The sequence below is a fragment of the Pongo pygmaeus genome, chromosome 13 (assembly GCF_028885625.2).
Source record: "Pongo pygmaeus isolate AG05252 chromosome 13, NHGRI_mPonPyg2-v2.0_pri, whole genome shotgun sequence".
Lineage (NCBI taxonomy): Eukaryota > Metazoa > Chordata > Mammalia > Primates > Hominidae > Pongo > Pongo pygmaeus.
Window position 1 is genome coordinate 90,593,312 of NC_072386.2, and position 22,035 is coordinate 90,615,346.

At 39.0% G+C, this 22,035-nt stretch overlaps 1 protein-coding gene across 9 annotated transcripts in view; it reads left to right on the plus strand.

Moving 5' to 3' along the window:
• The window catches only part of INVS (inversin), a 208,053-nt gene that overhangs the window by 128,953 nt on the left and 57,065 nt on the right, over window positions 1-22,035 (plus strand). For all 9 annotated transcript variants that reach the window (XR_010123347.1, XR_010123346.1, XR_010123345.1 and 6 more), the window contains 3 exons: window positions 1,772-1,939; window positions 18,382-18,562; window positions 20,883-20,992. Coding sequence is in view for 6 of the 9 variants with exons in the window: in XM_063649760.1 (XP_063505830.1) it covers window positions 1,772-1,939; window positions 18,382-18,562; window positions 20,883-20,992 (459 nt within the window). In the remaining 3 variants the exon portion in view is untranslated. The remainder of the gene's footprint in view (window positions 1-1,771; window positions 1,940-18,381; window positions 18,563-20,882; window positions 20,993-22,035) is intronic.

The window sequence follows — 22,035 nt, forward strand, 5'->3', positions numbered from 1 at the left end:
TGTAATCCTCCTCATTTTTCTTTTAAAAACTTTTGTCTTCCTTTACTTGAGTACACATAGTTTAGCAATGCCCTACTACCAGATACCAAATAAACATTATTTTCTTTCTTTCTTTTTTTTTTTTGAGACAGAGTCTCACTCTATCGCCCAGGCTGGCGTGCAGTGGTGTGATCTTGGCTCACTGAAACCTCCACCTCCCAGGTTCAAGCGATTGTCATGCTTCAGCCTCCCAAATAGCTGGGATTACAGGCGTGCGCCACCGGGCCCGACTAATTTTTGTATTTTTAGTAGAGACAGGGTTTCACCATGTGGACCAGGCTGGTCTGGAACTCCTGACCTCAAGTAATCCACCCACCTCGATCTCCCAAAGTGCTAGGATTACAGGCATGAGCCATTGCGCCCAGCCAAACATTATTTTCTTTTAGAGAGACTCTGTTATTTAGGTTGACTAAAGCAAGTGCTGCTGTATTTTCAAAATGTATCTTTTCATCAACAACTGGGTCTAATAATTTATCCTCTAAAATTATAGTTAAATTAAAATTTATCTTCTGATATATGGAATGGATTCCAGATGCATGAATTTCTATGCATGGATTTTTTTATAGATATTAAAATTCGGAACATCCTATCAAGTTCTTAAGGTCCTTGGTGATAACCAGATGTGCATTATCAAGATCATCACTTACTTTGTTGATGATTATTTATAAATGACTGGGCCGCTTTCTCTGTCTCAGTGTTATCAGTACCGGATGAACTAAATAACTGTCATGACTAAGAGGTCACATTCTGGAGTCAGACTGCCTGGGTTAAAATCTCAGTTCAGCCACTTACTTCCTTTATGTCCCTGAGCAGATTACTTAGGTTCCGCGTGCTGTTTCCTCATCAATCACATGCAAATTTAATAACATACTTGTCTCCCAGAGATAGTAAGATGACTGCATGCGATTAAATAGACAATAGTCTCCCTTGTTCAAAGGAAATATATTCCAACACCCCCAATGGAGAGTTGAAACTGCAGATAGTGTCAAACCCAATTCCCGTCAATAGGAACACATTTCTGTTCATGTCTTCCACCCACAAATTTAGTATGTTTTCCATCTTAACTAAGCACTTATCAGGCACTATGGCCATAATTTTTGCAGTTTGGTATGCAACAGCAAAACCAGCATGAGTTTCTTCTTCCTTCTTTACAGTTTCACAGATAGATTTGTTCTTACCATAGAGCTTAGCAAACTCAACAAACAATTTTTTCTTATTGAGAGCTTTCACCTTTTCACTTAAAGGAAACACTTTATAGCTGCTCTTTGGCATATCTGAATCACCGGTATCGACAATTTTGAGCTTTGGGGCCATTAAGTAAAAGAAGGATGACTTGAACACAAGCACTGTGAATCTAATATCATGACAATGAATGGGATAACTGAGTTGGCTGCTAGGTGATTAACTGGCAGGGAATGTCTACGTGGGGATATACTGAAAAAAGAAAGGATTTGTGTCCCAGGTAGGATGGGGTGGGATGAAGCACTATTTCATCATGTTATTTAGAATGGCACACAATTGAAAACTTATGAATTGTTTATTTCTGGAATATTCTATTTAATATTTTTAGACTTCGGTTGAACACAGAGACCTGAAATCATGAAAAGTGAAACCAAAGATACAGGGCAACTACTGTATAAAACTCTTATAACAGTGCCTGTCCCACAATAAAAGATTGGGGAAAGTTAGTTGTTGTTACTGTTGTTATTTTGAGAACCTCTCGATTTTGCAGCAAACAGCTCTGCATTGGAGTGCCTACTACAATAACCCTGAGCATGTGAAGCTGCTCATCAAGCATGATTCTAACATTGGGATTCCTGATGTTGAAGGCAAGATCCCACTTCACTGGGCAGCCAACCATAAAGATCCAAGTGCTGTTCACACAGTGAGATGCATTCTGGTGAGTTGAATGGTACTGCTAGACCTGAATGGCCTTTTTAAGAAATTATTTTATTATGAATTATTTAATATATACAAAAGTGTGTATTTGACATACAAGCAAATTATTAAGCAAAAGAATACAACAGACATATGGACTCATCCCCCAAGAAGTAGAACACTTCAGTACCACTGTTTAAGACCACATAGAGGTTTTCTATGTCCCAGTTTTTAAATGCATTCATTCCCCCTATGCTGTGCTCATTCCTGTACCCCAGCAACTACTTCCCTGCACGCTGAATTTATATTTATTTCCTTACTTTGTTTCATACTTGTTTTTATTAAACAGTGAATAGATATAAGTATCAGTAAAATACACATAAAGTGTAAATAATAATGAAACAACAAATACTCATATACTCGCTATCAAGTTTAAGAAAAAGTATATTACCATTACCTTTGAAGTCCTCTGAGTGGAGTACCTCTCAGTCTCATTCTATTCTCTCCTTTCACAGAGGCAACAACTGTCTTCAATCTTGTGTTTATCATTCCCCTGATTTCCATTACCACATTTATTTGTATCCTTAAACAATATATTGCTCAGTTTTTAAAGTTTTTGAATTTGATACACAAGGAATTATATTGCATGTTTTTGTTTTTGTTTTGTATTGTTTTTTGCAATACCCTTTTCTTTCTCGCTCAACCTTATGCTGGTGATTTTTTTTTTTTTTTTTTTTTTTTTTTTGAGACAGAGTCTTGCTCTGTCACCCAGGCTAGAGTACAGTGGCATGATCTCGGCTCACTGCAGCCTCCACCTCCTAGGTTTAAGCAGTTCTCCTGCCTCAGCGTCCCGGATGGCTGGGACTGCAGGCATGCGCCACCATGCCTGGCTAATTTCTGTATTTTTAGTAGAGACCGGGTTTCACCATGTTGGCAAGGATGGTCTCGACTTCTTGACCTCGTGATCCACCTGCCTCAGCCTCCCGAAGTGCTGGGATTACAGGCGTGAGCCACCATGTCCGACCACTGGTGATTTTATCTATGTTGCTCCATGTAGCCATGATATATTAATTCTTACTGCTATATAGGATTCCATCTTATGGATAAGCCACACAGTATTCATTCTGTTATTGACAGATACTTTGACTGTTTCCAGTTTTTTATTATTTACAAACAGTGCTGCGTTGACATTTTTGAACATATCTAGGATATATATTTAACTGGTTGTTAGAGGTGTATAGGAATGCAATTGATATTTTTGATCATTGATTACATATCTAACTAATTCGCTAAACTCCTTACTTGTTTTGAATATTTATCAGTAGATTCTTTGAGATTTTCTAATCCCTCTGTCCCAGCTTCTAACTTACATGCTATGATAGTCCAATAGTTAGTCATATTTGTTTTTAACACACAAATTAGACTTTAAAGTATTATTTTTTAATCGTTTTTTACAATCTCTGATACTAAAAGTATTATTATTTTGTATATGCAATGCTTAGCTCTGCATTTTTTCTGTATCTGAAGTCTTCCTTCTAAAGTTATTATTTTACATCCTGAAATATAGTTCTTATTTTTTTTTATTATTATACTATAAGTTCTGGGATACAGGTGCAAAACGTTCAGGTTTGTTACATAGGTATACATGTGCCATGGTGGTTTGCTGCACCCATCAACCTGTCATCTACATTACGTATTTCTTCTAATGCTATCCCTCCCCTTGCCCCCCACCCCCCAACAGGCCCTGGTGTGTGATGTTCCCCTCCCTGTGTCCATGTGTTCTCATTGTTCAACTCCCACTTATGAGTGAGAACATGCAGTGTTTGGTTTTCTGTTCTTGTGTTAATTTTCTGAGAATGATAGTTTCCAGCTTCATCCATGTCCCTGCAAAGAACATGAACTCATTCTTTTTTATGGCTGCACAGTATTCCATGGTGTATATGTGCTACATTTTCTTTTTTTTTTCTTTATTTTTTTTTTTTATTATTTAAGTTTTAGGGTACATGTGCACAACATGCAGGTTTGTTACATATGTATACATGTGCCATGTTGGTGTGCTGCACCCATTAATTCATCATTTAACGTTAGTTATATCTCCCAATGCTATCCCTCCCCCATCCCCCCACCCCACAACAGGCCCCAGTGTGTGATGTTCCCCTTCCTGTGTCCATGTGTTCTTATTGTTCAATTTCCACCTATGAGTGAGAACATGCGGTGTTTGGTTTTTTGTCCTTGGGATAGTTTGCTGAGAATGATGGTTTCCAGCTTCATCCATGTCCCTACAAAGGACATGAACTCATCCTTTTTTATGGCTGCATAGTATTCCATGGTGTATATGTGCCACATTTTCTTAATCCAGTCTATCATTGTTGGACATTTGGGTTGGTTCCAAGTATTTGCTATTGTGAATAGTGCCGCAATAAACATACGTGTACATGTGTCTTTATAGCAGCGTGATTTATAATCCTTTGGGTATATACCCAGTATTGGGATGGCTGGGTCAAATGGTATCTTTAATTCCAGATCCCTGAGGAATTGCCACACTGACTTCCACAATGGGTGAACTAGTTTACAGTCCCACCAACACTGTAAAAGTGTTCCTGTTTCTCCACATCCTCTCCAGCACCTGTTGTTTCCTGACTTTTTAATGATTGCCATTCTAACTGGTGTGAGATGGTATCTCATTGTGGTTTTGATTTGCATTTCTCCGATGCCAGTGATGATGAGCATTTTTTCATGTGTCTTTTGGCTGCATAAATGTCTTCTTTTGAGAAGTGTCTGTTCATATCCTTCACCCACTTTTTGATGGGGTTGTTTGTTTTTTTCTTGTAAATTTGTTTGAGTTCATTGTAGATTCTGGATATTAGGCCTTTCTCAGATGAGTAGATGGCAAAAATTTTCTCCCATTCTGTAGGTTGCCTGTTCACTCTGATGGTAGTTTCTTTTGCTGTGCAGAAGCTCTTTAGTTTAATTAGATCCCATTTGTCAATTTTGGCTTTTGTTGCCATTGCTTTTGGTGTTTTAGACGTAAAGTCCTTGCCCATGCCTATGTCCTGACTGGTATTGCCTAGGTTTTCTTCTAGGGTTTTTATGGTTTTAGGTCTAACATTTAAGTCTTCAATCCATCTTGAATTAATTTTTGTATAAGGTGTAAGGAAGGGATCCAGTTTCAGCTTTCTACATATGACTAGCCAGTTTTCCCAGCACAGTTTATTAAATAGGGAATCCTTTCCTCATTGCTTGTTTTTGTCAGGTTTGTCAAAGATCAGATAGTTGTAGATATGCGGCATTATTTCTGAGGGCTCTGTTCTGTTCCATTGGTCTATATCTCTGTTTTGGTACCAGTATCATGCTATTTTGGTTACTGTAGCCTTGTAGTATAGTTTGAAGTCAGGTAGCATGATGCCTCCAGCTTTGTTCTTTTGGCTTAGGATTGACTTGGCGATGCGGGCTCTTTTTTGGTTCCATATGAACTTTAAAGTTGTTTTTTCCAATTCTGTGAAGAAAGTCATTGGTAGCTTGATGGGGATGGCATTGAATCTATAAATTACCTTGGGCAGTATGGCCATTTTCATGATATTGATTCTTCCCACCCATGAGCATGGAATGTTCTTCCATTTGTTTGTATCCTCTTTTATTTCATTGAGCAGTGGTTTGTAGTTCTCCTTGAAGAGGTCCTTCACGTCCCTTGTAAGTTGGATTCCTAGGTATTTTATTCTCTTTGAAGCAATTGTGAATGGGAGTTCACTCGTGATTTGGCTCTCTGTTTGTCTGTTATTGGTGTATAAGAATGCTTGTGATTTTTGTACATTGATTTTGTATCCTGAGACTGTGCTGAAGTTGCCTATCAGCTTAAGGAGATTTTGGGCTGAGACAATGGGGTTTTCTAGATATACAATCATGTCATCTGCAAACAGGGACAGTTTGACTTCCTCTTTTCCTAATTAAATACACTTTATTTCTTTCTCCCGCCTGATTGCCCTGGCCAGAACTTCCAACACTATGTTGAATAGGAGTGGTGAGAGAGGGCATCCCTGTCTTGTGCCAGTTTTCAAAGGGAATGCTTCCAGTTTTTGCCCATTCAGTATGATATTGGCTGTGGGTTTGTCATACATAGCTCTTATTATTTTGAGATACATCCCATCAATACCTAATTTATTGAGAGTTTTTAGCATGAAGTGTTGTTGAATTTTGTCAAAGGCCTTTTCTGCATCTATTGAGATAATCATGTGGTTTTTGTCGTTGATTCTGTTTATATGCTGGATTACGTTTATTGATTTGCGTATGTTGAACCAGCCTTGCATCCCAGGGATGAAGCCCACTTGATCATGGTGGATAAGCTTTTTGATGTGCTGCTGGATTCAGTTTGCCAGTATTTTCTGCAGGATTTTTGCTTCGATGTTCATCAGGGATATTGGTCTAAAATTCTCATTTTTTGTTGTGTCTCTGCCAGGCTTTGGTATCAGAATAATGCTGGCCTCATAAAATGAGTTAGGGAGGATTCCCTCTTTTTCTATTGTTTGGAATAGTTTCAGAAGGAATGGTACCAGCTCCTCCTTGTACCTCTGGTAGAATTTGGCTGTGAATCCATCTGGTCCTGGACTCTTTTTTGTTGGTAAGCTATTAATTATTGCCTCAATTTCAGAGCCTGTTATTGGTCTATTCAGGGATTCAGCTTCTTCCTGGTTTAGTCTTGGGAGGGTGTATGTGTCGAGGAATTTATCCATTTCTTCTAGATTTTCTAGTTTATTTGAGTAGAGGTGTTTATAGTATTCTCTGATGGTAGTTTGTATTTCTGTGGGATCAGTGGTGATATCCCCTTTATCATTTTTTATTGCATCTATTTGATTCTTCTCTCTTTTCTTCTTTATTAGTCTTGCTAGTGGTCTATCAATTTTGTTGATCTTTTCAAAAAACCAGCTGCTGGATTCATTGATTTTTTGAAGGGTTTTTTGTGTCTCTATCTCCTTCAGTTCTGCTCTGATCTTAGTTATTTCTTGCCTTCTGCTAGCTTTTGAATGTGTTTGCTCTTGCTTCTCTAGTTCTTTTAATTATGATGTTAGGGTGTCAATTTTAAATCTTTCCTGCTTTCTGTTGTGGGCATTTAATGCTATAAATTTCCCTCTACACACTGCTTTGAATGTGTCCCAGAGGTTCTGGTATGTTGTGTCTTTGTTCTCATTGGTTTCAAAGAACATCTTTATTTCTGCCTTCATTTCGTTATGTACCCAGTAGTCAATCAGGAGCAGATTGTTCAGTTTCCATGTAGTTGAGAGGTTTTGAGTGAGTTTCTTAATCCTGAGTTCTAGTTTGATTGCACTGTGGTCTGAAAGACAGTTTGTTATAATTTCTGTTCTTTTACATTTGCTGAGGAGTGCTTTACTTCCAACTATGTGGTCAATTTTGGAATAGGTGTGGTGTGGTGCTGAAAAGAATGTATATTCTATTGATTGGGGGTGGAGATTTCTGTAGATGTCTATTAGGTCCACTTGGTGCAGAGCTGAGTTCAGTTCCTGGATATCCTTTTTAACTTTCTGTCTTGTTGATCTGTCTGATGTTGACAGTGGGGTGTTAAAGTCTCCCATTATTATTGTGTGGGAGTCTAAGTGTCTTTGTAGGTCTCTTAGGACTTCCTTTATGAATCTGGGTGCTTCTGTGTTAGGTTCATATATATTTAGGATAGTTAGCTCTTCTTGCTGAATTGATCCCTTTACCATTATGTAATGACCTTCTTTGTCTCTTTTGATCTTTGTTGGTTTAAAGTCTGTTTTATCAGAGACTAGGACTGCAACCCCTGCCTTTTTCTGTTTTCCATTTGCTTGGTAGATCTTCCTCCATCCCTTTATTTTGAGCCTATGTGTGTCTCTGCATGTGAGATGGGTTTCCTGAATACAGCACACTGATGGGTCTTAACTCTTTATCCAATTTGCCAGCCTGTGTCTTTTAATTGGAGCGTTTAGCCCATTTACATTTAAGGTTAATATCATTATGTGTTAATTTGATCCTGTCATTATGATGTTAGCTGGTTATTTTGCTTGTTAGTTGATGCAGTTTCTTCCTAGCCTCAATGGTCTTTACAATTTGGCATGTTTTTGCAGTGGCTGGTACCGGTTGTTCCTTTCCGTGTTTAGTGCTTCCTTCAGGAGCTCTTTTAAGGCAGGCCTGGTGGTGACAAAATCTCTCAGCTTTTGCTTGTCTGTAAAGTATTTTATTTCTCCTTCACTTATGAAGCTTAGTGTGGCTGGATATAAAATTCTGGGTTGAAAACTCTTTTCTTTAAGAATATTGAATATTGGCCCCCACTCTCTTCTGGCTTGTAGAGTTTCTGCTAAGAGATCAGATGTTACTCTGATGGGCTCCCCTTTGTGGGTAACCCGACCTTTCTCTCTGGCTGCCCTTAACATTTTTTCCTTCATTTCAACTTTGGTGAATCTGACAATTATATGTCTTGGAGTTGCTCTTCTTGAGGAGTATCTTTGTGGCATTCTCTGTATTTCCTGAATTTGAATGTTGGCCTGCCTTGCTAGATTGGGTAAGTTCTCCTGGATAATATCCTGGAGAGTGTTTTCCAACTTGGTTCCATTCTCCCTGTCAGTTTCAGGTACACCAATCAGACGTAGATTTGGTCTTTTCACATAGTCCCATATTTCTTGGAGGCTTTGTTCATTTCTTTTTATTCTTTTTTCTCTAAACTTCTCTTCTCGCTTCATTTCATTCATTTGATCTTCCATCACTGATACCCTTTCTTCCATTTGATCGCATCGGCTACTGAGGCTTGTGCATTCATCACGTAGTTCTCATGCCGTGGTTTTCAGCTCCGTCAGGTCCTTTAAGGACTTCTCTGCATTGGTTATTCTAGTTAGCCATTCGTCTAATTTTTTTTCAAGGTTTTTAACTTTGTTGCCGTGGGTTCAGACTTCCCTCCTTTAGCTCGAAGTAGTTTGATCATCTGAAGCCTTCTTCTCTCAACTCGTCAAAGTCATTCTCCATGCAGCTTTGTTCCATTGCTGGTGAGGAGCTGTGTTCCTTTGGAGGAGGAGAGGTGCTCTGATTTTTAGAGTTTCCAGTTTTTCTGCTCTGTTTTTTCCCCATCTTTGTGGTTTTATCTACCTTTGGTCTTTGTTGATGGTGACTTACAGATAGGGTTTTGGTGTGGATGTCCTTTCTGTTTGTTAGTTTTCCTTCTAACAGTCAGGACCCTCAGCTGCAGGTCTGTTGGAGTTTGCTGGAGGTCCACTCCAGACCCTCTTTGCCTGGGTATCAGCAGTGGAGACTGCAAAACAGTGGATATTGGTGAACAGCAAATGTTGCTACCTGATCGTTCCTCTGGAAGTTTTGTCTCAGAGGAGTACCCGGTCAGGTGAGGTTCAGTCTGCCCTTACTGGGGGGTGCCTCCCAGTTAGGCTACTTGGGGGTCAGGGACCCACTTGAGGAGGCAGTCTGCCCATTCTCAGATCTGCAGCTGCATGCTGGGAAAACCACCACTGTCTTCAAAGCTGTCGGACAGGGACATTTAAGTCTGCAGAGTTTTCTGCTGCCTTTTGTTTGGCTATGCCCTTCCACCAGAAGTGCAGTCTACAGAGGCAGGCAGGCCACCTTGAGCTGCGGTGGGCTCCACCGAGTTCAAGCTTCCCAGCCGCTTTGTTTACCTACTCAAGCCTGGGCAATGGTGGGTGCCCCTCCCCCAGCCTCGCTGCTGTCTTGCAGTTTGATCTCAGACTGCTGTGCTAGCAATGAGCAAGGCTCCGTGGGTGTAAGACCCTCTGAGCCAGGCGCGGGATATAATCTCCTGGTGTGCCATTTGCTAAGACCGTTGGAAAAGCGCAGTATTAAGGTGCGAGTGACCTGATTTTCTAGGTGCCGTCTGTCACCCCTTTCTTTGACTAGGAAAGGGAATTCCCTGACCCCTTGCGCTTCCTGGGTGAGGTGATGCCTCGCCCTGCTTCAGCTCAGGCTCGGTGCACTGCACCCACTGTCCTGCACCCACAGTCCGACACTCCCCAGTGAGATGAACCTGGTACCTCAGTTGGAAATGCAGAAATCACCCATCTACTGCGTTGCTCATGCTGGGAGCTGTAGACTGGAGCTGTTCCTATTCAGCCATCTTGGCTCCACACCCCCATGTGCCACATTTTCTTTATCCAATCTATCATTGATGGGCATTTGGGTTGGTTCCATGACTTTGCTATTGTAAATAATACTGCAAGAAACATATGTGTGCATGTGTCTTTATAGTAGAATGATTTATAATCCTCTGGGAATATACCCAGTAATAGGATTCCTGGGTCAAATAGTATTTTTGGTTCTAGATCCTTGAGGAATCACCACACTGTCTTCCACAATGGTTGTACTAATTTACACTCTACCAACAGTGTAAAAGCATTCCTATTTCTCCACGTCTTCTCCAGCATCTGTTGTTTCCTGACTTTTTAATGATCGCCATTCTAACTGGCATGAGTTGGTGGTATCTCACTGTGGTTTTGATTTTCATTTCTCTAATGACCAGTGATGATGAGCTTTTTTCATATGTTTGTTGGCTGCATAAATGTCTTCTTTGAGAAGTGTCTGTTCATATCCTTTGCCCACTTTTTGATGGGGCTGTTTTTTCTCTTGTAAATTTATTTAAGTTCCTTGTACATTCTGGATATTAGCCCTTTGTCAGATGGATAGATTGCAAAAAATTTTCTCCCATTCTGTAGGTTGCTTGTTCACTCTGATGATAGTTTCTTTTGCTGTGACAAAGCTCTTTAGTTTCATTAGATCCCATTTGTCAATTTTGGCTTTTGTTGCCATTGCTTTTGGTGTTTTAGTCATGAAGACTTTGCCCATGCCTATGTCCTGAATGGTATTGCCTAGGTTTTCTTCTAGCATTTTTATGATTTTAGGTCTTACATTTAAGTCTTTAATCCATCTTGAGTTAACAGGTATAAGGAAGGGATCCAGTTTCAGTTTTCTGCATATGGCTAGCCAGTTTTCCAAACACCATTTAGGAAATAGGGAATCCTTTCCCCATTGCTTGTTTTTGTCAGGTTTGTCAAAAATCAGATGGTTGTAGATGTGTGGTGTTATTTCTGAGGGCTCTGTTCTGTTCCATTGGTCTATATATCTGTTTTGGTACAAGTACCATGCTGTTTTGTTTACTGTAGCCTTGTATTATAGTTTGAAGTCAGGTAGCATGATACCTCCAGCTTTCTTCTTTTTGCTTAGGATTGTCTTGGCTATACGGGCTCTTTTTTGGTTACATATGAAATTAAAAGTAGGTTTTTTCTAATTATGTGAAGAAAGTCAATGGTAGCTTGATGGGAATAGCATTGAATCTATATATTACTTTGGGCAGTATGGCCATTTTCATGATATTGATTCTTCCTGTCCATGAGTGTGGAATGTTTTTCCATTTGTTTGTGTCCTCTCTTATGTCCTTGAGCTGTGATTTGTAGTTCTCCTTCAGGGAACTACAATGTGAAGAAGTCCTTCACATCCCTTGTAAGTTGTATTCCTAGGTATTTTATTTCTCTTTGTAGCAATTGTGAATGGGAGTTCACTCATGATTTGCTCTTTGTTTTTCTGTTATTGGTGTATAGGAATGCTTGGGAGTTTTGCACATTGATTTTGTATTCTGAGACTTTGCTGAAGCTGCTTATCAGCCTAAGGAGTTTCTGGGCTGAGATGATGGGGTTATCTAAATACACAATCATGTCATCTGCAAACAGAGACAATTTGACTTCCTTTCTTCCTATTTGAATACCTTTTATTTCTTTTTCTTACCTGATAGCCCTGGCCAGACTTCCAATACTATGTTGAATAGGAGTGGTGAGAGAGGGTATCCTTGTCTTGTGCCAGTTTTAAAAGGGAATGCTCCCAGCTTTTGCCAGTTCATTATGATATTGGCTGTGGGTTTGCCATAAATAGCTCTTATTATTTTTGGATATGTTCTGTCAATACCTAATTTATTGAGTGGTTTTAGCATGAAGCGGTGTTGAATGTTATTGAAGGCCTTTTCTGCATCTTTTGAGATAATCATGTGGTTTCTGTCATTGGTTCTGTTTATGTGATGGATTACATTTATTGATTTGCATATGTTGAATCAGCCTTGCATCCCAGGGATGAAGCTGACTTGATCGTGGTGGATAAGCTTTTTGATGTGCTGCTGGTTTCGGTTTACCAGTATTTTATTGAGGATTTTCGCATTGATGTTCATCAGGGATATTGGCCTGCAATTTTCTATTTTTCTTGTGTCTCTGCTAGGTTTTGGTGTCAGGATGATGCTGGCCTCATAAAATGAGTTAGGGAGGATTCACTCTTTTTCTGTTGTTTGGAATAGTTTCAGAAGGAATGGTACCAGCTCCTCTTTGTACCTCTGGTAGAATTCGGCTGTGAATCCATCTGGTCCTGGACTTTTATTGGTTGGTAGGCTATTAATTACTGCCTCAACTTCAGAACTTGTTATTGGTCTATTCTGGGATTCAACTTCTTCCTGGTTTAGTCCTGGGAGGGTGTATGTGTCCAGGAATTTATCCATTTCTTGTAGATTTTCCAGTTTATTTGCATGGAAATGTTTATAGTATTCTCTGATGGTAGTTTGTATTTCTGTGGGGTCAGTGGTGATATCCCCTATATCATTTTTTATTGTGTCTATTTAATTCTGTCTTTTCTTCTTTATTAGTCTGGCTAGTGGTCTATTTTGTTAGTCTTTTCAAAAAACCAGCTCCTGGATTCACTGATTTTTTTGAAGGGTTTTTCGTGTTTCTGTCTCCTTCAGTACTGCTCTGATCTTAGTTGTCTCTTGTCTTCTGTTAGGTTTTTAATTTGTTTGCTCTTGATTCTCTACTTGTTTTAATTGTGATGTTAGGGTGTCAATTTTAGATCTTTCCCACTTTGTCCTGTGGGCATTTAGTGTTGTAAATTTCCCTCTAACCACTGCTTTAGCTGTGTTCCACAGATTCTGGTACGTTGTGTCTTTGTTCTCATTGGTTTCAAAGAACTTATTTATTTCTGCTTTTATTTCATTATTTGCTCAGTAGTCATTCAGGAGCAGGTTGTTCAGTTTCCATGTAGTTGTGCAGTTTTGAGTGAGTTTCTTAATCCTGAGTTCTAATTTGATTGCACTGTGGTCTAAGAGACTGTTTGTTATGATTTCCATTCTTTTACATTTGCTGAGGAGGTTTTACTTCCAATTACATGGTCAATTTTAGAATAAGTTCTATGTGGTACTGAGAAGAATATATATTCTGTTGATTTGGGGTGGAGAGTTCTGTAGATGTTTATTAGGTCCACTTGATCCATAGCTGAGTTCAAGTCCTGAATATCCTTCTTAATTTTCTGTTGTGTTGATCCATCTAATATTGACAGTGGGGTGTTAAAGTGTCCCAATATTATTGTGAGGGAGTGTAAGTCTCTTTGTAGGTCTCGAAGAACTTGCTTTATGAATCTGGGTGCTCCTGTATTGGGTGCATATATATTTAGGATAGTTCGCTCTTCTTGTTATATTGATCCCTTTACCTTTATGGAATTCCCTTCTTTGTCTTTTTTGATCTTTGTTGATTTAAAGTCTGTTTTATCAGAGACTAGGATTGCAACCCCTGCTTTTTTTTTTTCTCTCCGTTTGCTTGGTAAATCTTCCTCCATCCCTTTGTTTTAAGCCTATGTCTGTCTTTGCACATGAGATGGGTCTCTTGAATTCAGCACACCGGTGAGTCTTGACTCTTTATCCAATTTGCCAGCCTTTGTCTTTTAATTGGGGCATTTAGCCCATTTACATTTAAGGTTAATATTATTATGTGTGAATTTGATCCTGTTATCATGATGCTAGCTGGTTATTTTGCACATTAGTTGATAGTTTCTTCATAGTATGGTTGGTCTTTATATATTGGTATCTCTTTGCAGTGGCTGGTACCAGTTTTTCCTTCCCATATTTAGTGGTTCCTGCAGGAACTCTTGTAAGGCAGGCCTGGTGGTGACAAAATCCCTCAGCATTTGCTTATCTGTAAAGGATTTTATTTCTCCTTCACTTATGAAGCTTAGTTTGGCTGGATATGAAATTCTGAGTTGAAAATTCTTTTCTTTAAGAATGTTGAATATTGGCCCCCACTCTCTTCTGGCTTGTAGGGTTTCTGCAGAGAGATCCGCTGTTAGTCTGATGTGTTTCCCTTTAAGGATAACCTGATCTTTCTCTCTGGCTCCCCTTAACATTTTTTTTCTTCATTTGAACCTTGGTGAATCTGATGATTATGTGTCTTGGGGTTGGTCTTCTTGAGGAGTATCTTAATGGCGTACTCTGTATTTCCTGAATTTGAATGTTGGCCTGTCTTGCTAGATTGGGGAAGTTCTCCTGGATAATATCCTGAAGAGTGTTTTCCAACTTGGTTCCATTCTCCTCATCACTTTCAGGTACACCAACATAGGTTTGGTCTTTTCACGTAGTCCCATATTTCTTGGAGGCTTTGTTCATTCCTTTTCATTATTTTTTCTCTAACCTTGTCTTCATCCTTTATTTCATTAAGTTGATCTTCCGTCTCTGATATCCTTTCCTCCACTTGATCAATCCGGCTGTTGATACTTGTGTATGCTTCACAAAGTTCTCGTGCTGTGTTTTTCAGCTCCATCAGGTCATTTATGTTCTTCTGTAAACTGGTTATTCTAGTTAGCAGTTCCTGTAATCTTTTATCAAGGTTCTTAGCTTCCTTGCATTGGGTTAGAACATGCTCCTTTAGCTTGGAGGAGTTTATTACCCACCTTCTGAAGCCTTCTGCTGTCAATTCATCAAACTCATTCTCTGTCCATTTTTGTTCCCTTGCTGGCAAGGACTTGTGATCTTTTGGAGGAGAAGAGGCATTCTGGTTTTTGGAATTTTCAGCATTTTTGCACAGGTTTTCCTTCATCTTCATGGATTTATCTACCTTTGATCTTTGATGCTGATGACCTTTGGATGGGATTTTTGTGTGGGTTTCCTTTTTGTTGATGTTGATGTTATTGCTTTCTGTTTGTTAGTTTTCCTTCTAACAGTCAGGCCTCTCTTCTAGGGGTCTGTTGGAGTTTCCTGGAAGTCCACTTCAGACCCTGTTTGTGTGGGTATCACCAGCAGAGGCTACAGAACAGTAAAGATTGCTGTCTGTTCTTTCCTCTGGATGCTTCATCCCAGAGGGGCACCTGCTAGATTCCAGCCGGGGCTCTCCTGTATGAGGTCTCTGCCGACCCCTGCTGGGAGGCGTCTCCCAGTGAGGAGGCACAAGGGTCCGGGACCCACTTGGGGAGGCAGTCTTTCCCTTAGCAGAGCTCGAGCACTCTGTTGGGAGATCTGCTGCTTTCTTCAGAGCTGTCAGGCAGGAACGTTTAAGTCTGCTGAAGCTGTGCCCACAGCCACTCCTTCCCCAGGTGCTCTGTCCTAGGGAGATGGGAGTTTTATCTATAAACCCCTGACAGGAACTGCTGCCTTTCTTTCAGAGATGCCCTGCCCAGAGAGGAAGAATCTAGAAAGGCAGTCTGGCTATAGCGGCTTTGCTGCGCTGTGGTGGGCTCCGCTCGGTTCAAACTTCCTGGAGGCTTTGTTTACACTGTGAGGGGAAAACCGCCTACTCAAGCCTCAGTAATGGTGACTCCCCTCCCCCCACCATGCTCAGGCATCACAGGTTGACTTCAGACTGCTGTGCTGGCAGCGAGAATTTCAAGCTAGTGGATCTTAGCTTTCTGGGCTCCAGGGAAGTGGGACCCACTGAGCAAAACCACTTGGCTCCCTGGCTTCAGCCCCCTTTCCAGAGGAGTGAATGGTTTGTCTCCCTGGGGTTCCAGGTGCCACTGGGGTACAAAAAAGAACTCCTGAAGCTAGCTCAGTGTCTGCCCAAATGGCCACCCAGTTTTGCACTTGAAACCCAGGGCCCTGGTGCTGTAGGCACCCTAGGGAATCTCCTAGTCTGCAGGTTCTAAAAACCGTGAAAAAAGTGTAGTATCTGGGCCAGATAGCACCGTCCCTGCCGGCACTGTGCGTCACGACTTCCCCTTCCCTTGACTAGGGGAGGGAGTTCCCTGATCCTTTGCATTTCCCAGGTGAGGCGACGCCCTACCCTGCTTCTGCTCGCCGTCTGTGGGCTGCACCCACTGTCTAACCAGTCCCAATGAGATGAACTGGGCACCTCAGTTGGAAATGCAGAAATCACTCGCCTTTTGTGTTGGTCTCATTGGGAGCTGCTGACCAGAGCTGTTCCTATTCGGCCATCTTGCTGAGTTGTCCTCTTGACTCCCTTTAGTATAGATCTTTCGGTGGTCAACTCTCTCTGGTTTTTTGTTTGTTTGTTTTTAGTTTTTTGGGGACAGAGCCTTGCGCTGTCTCCCAGGCTGGAGTGTAGTGATGTGATCTCAGCTCACTGCAACCTCTGCATCCTGGGTTCAAGTGATTCTCCTGCTTCATCCTCCCGAGTAGATGAGACTACAAGCGCATGCCACCACGCACAGCTAATTTTTATATTTTTAATACAGACGGGGTTTCACCATGTTGGCCAGACTGGTTTCGAATTCTTGACCTCAAGTGATCCACCTGCCTCAGCCTCCCAAAGTGCTGGGATTACAGGCATGAGCCACCACCCCCAGCCAACTCTCCTTTTTAATTGTTAAGAATGTATGCCTCTTGAAAAAAAAATGATTATCCTGTGTACACAGTCCTAGGAATCTATTTTTCTCAGCTCTTTCAGCATATTATTTTGCTACTTTCTGCCTTTTATTATTGCTCTTAAGGAGCCTGTTATTGGTCTGTCATTCCTTTATACGTGATGTATCTTTTCTCTCAGGCTGCTTTTACATTTTGCTCTTTGTTTGGCATTCTGCAGTTTTACTACAGTGTGTCTAGGTGTGGCCTTTTTAAAAAATCCTGTTTGGTATACATTCTAATTATTGCATCTCAGTTCTGCCAAATGTATATAGCTGTTATCTTTAAATATCACCTCTCCTTCATTCCCTTTACTCTTGCCTTTAGGGTCTCCAGTTATATATCTTTTAAGGCTTTTTATCTAATCCTCCATGTCTTTTAACTTCTCTTTTATGTTCTCATCTCCTTGTCTCTTTCTGTTGCATCCTAGGTAATGACATCAGATCTGTCTTCCAGTTTACTAAGTCTTTCTTCAAATAAGTCCAGCCTGTTGTTTACCCTATCCATTGAACCGTTAACCTTTGTGATTACATTTTTCACTTCTAAAAGTTCTATTTGGTTCTTTTTCAAATCTGCCTGGTAATTTTGATAATGCTTGCTACAAAGATCCAGTAGAAAAATTAATTAACATTGTGAACTCACTAATAAACACATGATTAAAAAATCTCAACCCTATTCATAAATGAACTACAAGTTAAAATAGCAGTGAAATGTCTTTCATAACAATAAGGGAAAAATGCAGTAAGCTTGATAATACCAAATGATTAATTTGTGCCAGCATGTAGTGAAATAAAAACTTTTACATATTGTCATGGGAGTGTTAATTAGTAAGACCATTTGGAGAGTGATGTGACAATACCTATTTGAAGATATCCTTCACCCCAGCAGTAACCCTTCTAGGTGTCTAGCCTATGGCAAAATCTCACACATGTGCTACGAGGGACATGTAAATGAAACATTAATTGCAGCATTATCTGTAACAGTGAAAAAAAATGGGAATAGCCTAAATGTTCCTCAGTAGGAAAATAGATAACTATATTGTGGTTTATTCAAGCACCTCAATAATTGAACTATTACCAACATAGATATCCAAGGTATAGTGTTGAGAGAAAGAATTGCCAAAGGATACATGTCCGTTGCCATAATGTAAACATTGAAAACACACATACAAAATTTATGTATTGTTTATGGATACATATATATATACAAAAGTATAAAACATACATCTTTAGTTGAACGATAACAGAAACAAAAGCATATCAGGCAAAATGTTGACACCTTTTTAATCTAGATAATCAGTATGTAATGGTTATATTCTTTTCTGTACTTTTTATAATTAAATATGAAAATAATTTTTTAAAGATTTAGACTTTGTACTTTTTCCATGATTTGTCACTTCTGCTGAGAGATAATGTAGAGGTCTTATTTCAAAAATTCCTCAGTTAATTCCTGTGCCAGGCTGGGCACAGTGACTCACACCATAATCCCAGCATTTTGGGAGGCTGAGGTAGGAGAATTGCTTGAGCCCAGGAATTCAAGACCAGCCTGAGAAACATGGCAAAACCCCATCTCTACAAAAAACACAAAAATTAGCCAGGTGTGTTGTGGTGTGCCTGTAGTCCCAGCTACTTGGGAAGCTGAGGCAGGAGGATTGCTTGAGCCCAGGAGTTTGAGGCTGCAGTGAGCTGTGATCATGCCACTATACTCCAACCTGGGTGACAGAACAAGACCCTGTCTCTAAAAAAGAAAGAAAGAAAAAAATACTTACACCAAATGTAATTTATTGAGGATTCCATGTATGTCTGAAATCTCTGGTTCCTTCAAATCAGGATGCTGCTCCAACGGAGTCTTTACTGAACTGGCAAGACTACGAGGGTCGAACTCCTCTTCACTTTGCAGTTGCTGATGGGAATGTGACCGTGGTTGATGTCTTGACCTCATATGAAAGCTGCAATATAACGTCTTATGATAACTTATTTCGAACCCCACTGCACTGGGCAGCTTTATTAGGTACGTGACTCAAAGGATGAACAGTAGAGGGAACTGCATGAGTATAGGAATATTTCTATGCCTTCCCTTCCACTGTTCACTCCCAACTCCTAATTAATTATTTTGATTTCTAACTGATATGTTACATTGTTTTATAAACTAAATTATAGTAATATAAATTTATTTTATGTAAAATATTAGTTTTAATTTCAACATCATATCTTCACTTTAAATTTTCGTTATAAAAGTAATTCACATTTAGTGACAACATGTGAATGTAACATAAACCTCTTTTCACATTCAGCGCCTATATTTTTGGGGAGGAGGGCTTTAATTTTATGTTTGTGCTAATACTATGATATATGAGTTTTTTTCTTTATATTTTCCTGAAATGCCTTTTACTTAACCTTTTTGAAGATCACTTTTACAGATGAGAGAGTGTGTATATGTGTATGTTTTATGTGTAGGGGTTTTTTGTGTGTGGAGTCAATCTGAGAGTCTCTTTCAATGAAGGAGTTTTACCCATTAATAGTCATTGTTATAAGATAAATAATCAGGTCTTTTTTTTTCCTGCTATCTTTCTATTATTAGTGTTTTCAGTTTAACGTTTTGTTTTGTTTTGTTTCCTGTTTCCTTTGCTTTCTGCTCTTTGGTATATGGATTAGATTTGATGTTGTTATTTGGTTTTGAATTGCCTAATGTTTTAGGAGGGTTTAGGTTCTATTAGTGGCTTCTTTTAAATTTATCAAAAACTTTTTAAAGCCTGAATCAGAGTCAAGAGCAAAAATGCATCTATTGATTCCCACCTATTTAAGACAAAAAATTTAGCACAGATACTCATCACTCTTTTAGTACTTGTTAATATAATCTGAGATTTTCCCCCTAATTATTATAATCTTGATTTTAGTTTTTAAATTACACATTATCTTTTTTTTTAAATGATGTTTATATGTGCACTCACTTTTATTGCCAGATTTATAATTATTATTCAGATTTCATCTTACATCCCTTTTTCTTTTTCCTCTGGATTCTGGGCTTACTTGGCAAATTTGTCTCCATGTAACTAAATTGACTTTTTGTTGTGTAAGTTTTGATTTCTTTCTGCCTCCTGTATAGATTGTATTTTGGGTTATATTTTTATTTCCTTGTCTTACCTATATTTCTTTTTTATCTCATTTCATTTCCTTTTAACTTCCTTCCATTACTTTTTCATTTCACTCTGTTTTCTTCTTAGAATACCCTGTTTCTGTTTCATAGAAGCCATCTCTTTTTGCACTAAGTCAAGGATACCAGTTTCCTGAAATTTTCCTCTGGATCCTTCTCTAGATCATTTTTAGAGGTATGCTGTTTATCTTTCTGACAGTGTTTCTTTTTCACTTTCCTATAGTATGTTTTTATGTAGTCTTTACTGAATTTTTCCCTTTATTTCTCAAACAAAATGAAATGTGTTTAGAGTAACTATGTGGCAAAGATTGTCTTTGATCCCACATTTGTGTTATGGAGAACTCCATCTTAGACCACTTCTGGAAAGCAGATAGATGAGCACAATTTCCACTCAAATTACTTTTCTCTGCTTGGCTTTTATGCAGTATATCCTTGCTCTGCTAATGGGGCATCTTCTTCATTCTCCAATATCTGAAAGCAATAGATTGTATGAAATTTCAGGTTTCCTACATATACTACTACCAGGTTTATTCATTTTTTAATATTTTCTACAGCTCTTCACTTGTGGAGATCACATCCTCCAGAATGCACTATATTGTCTTCATCGCTGCCCACTTGTTTTCTGGGATTTGAAATCACTGCCTAGATGTTATAAAATATAAATATAATAAAAGATTGTGGAAAGGAGAATATAGGGATGGGAGGCCTCAGAGAATTGAAGAGGTTGTATTATAGTTTGTCCACCTGAATAGAAGAGAACAGCTATGCAGTTCTGTTTGGTTGGGCAATGGAACCTTGAGAGTAGGAGCAGTGAAGGCTAAGAGGGCCTGGCTCTAAAGCACCTTCCCCTCCTTTGCTTTAGGCAGCTTTATAAAGTGAAGCCAGGGAATGCAATGAGGTGATACCTAATATAGTTTTTTCTCAGTCTGACAATTATACTTAATTCATTCCTACCTGATTGAAGCATTAAGTTTTTAGTAAGTTTTCATTCTGTTCTACCTCATATTAATATGTTAGTGAGAAGTTAGAAGAGGCTGCATTGGGGGCTGCTGTTCAGAAACCGTTGTGAATGCTGTATTATATGTTAGTGATTTTTCTTACCTTTTTCATTTAAATAGATTATAAATTAATTAACGTCCTTTATAAGTGATAATTACCTTTTTGTGTCTTTTCTCAGGCCATGCACAGATTGTCCATCTCCTTTTAGAAAGAAATAAGTCTGGAACTATCCCATCTGACAGCCAAGGAGCCACACCTTTGCACTATGCTGCTCAGAGTAACTTTGCTGTAAGTAAAACAAAACAATGCTCTTTTTTCTTAGTGAGAATTGTTATTTTTATATAATCGTAGATTCATATGTAGTTGCAGGAAATAATACAACAAGATTTCATGTACCCTTCACCTAGTTCACTCTGTTTTTATTTATTTATTTTTCCAATACGCTGTTTGCACTCCTACACCTAATTCACTCTAACGGTAACATCCAGTACAATATCATAAACAGGAAATTGACATTGATACAATCCACTAATCTTATTCAGCTTTGCCCAGATTTACTTAGACTCACTTGTCTGTTTTTATGTAGCAATTATCTTTTAACAGTGGTTCATGCTGTTCACTCTGTGATGCAAGTGATAGTCTGAGGTGTTTTTTTTTAAGTTGTTAGTCACATCTGAAGTTTTATACAGTTTTTATTTTAATGTTAAGCATAACATTTTACTTTATGGTAAGAGTACTTCATCTTTATATTACTTTTATAGCACTAAGAACATCTTAGTGTTCAGCCATGTGTAATTGTCCTTAAAGCAGTGTGGCAAGGCTTTAGAACTAGAACAATCTTGGCTAGAATCCTGTCTGTGCAGTTTGCTAAACTGCATTACCTTACACAAGTTTCTTAATCTTAGTTTGTTCATATGTAAGATGAGGATAATTATACCTTTTCTTTCAGGATTGTTGTAAAGATTAGAGAAAATTTATGACAAGTGCCTGCTGTATACCTTGGCATAGAGCAGGTACTCAAGAAATAGAATGTACTCTAATTACTACTAGTGTTGATAATTATGTATATTATACATCTGAGAATGCAAAAAAGAATTATTTCCAAAAATACTGAATAGTATTCATAGTTCTTCTCCTCCACTTTCTCATCCATTATGTCCCCAGTCCACCCCGCAACATGATAGTGTCTAGGCTACTTCAGCTTCCTGAGTATGAATGGCCGTCAAGAACCAGATTCATCCAAGGATGCACATGTTAAAACAGATTTTGCTGCCTTCTACATGGGTATGCATAGTGAAACCCTTCATTTCATTAAATTATAATAATACTAT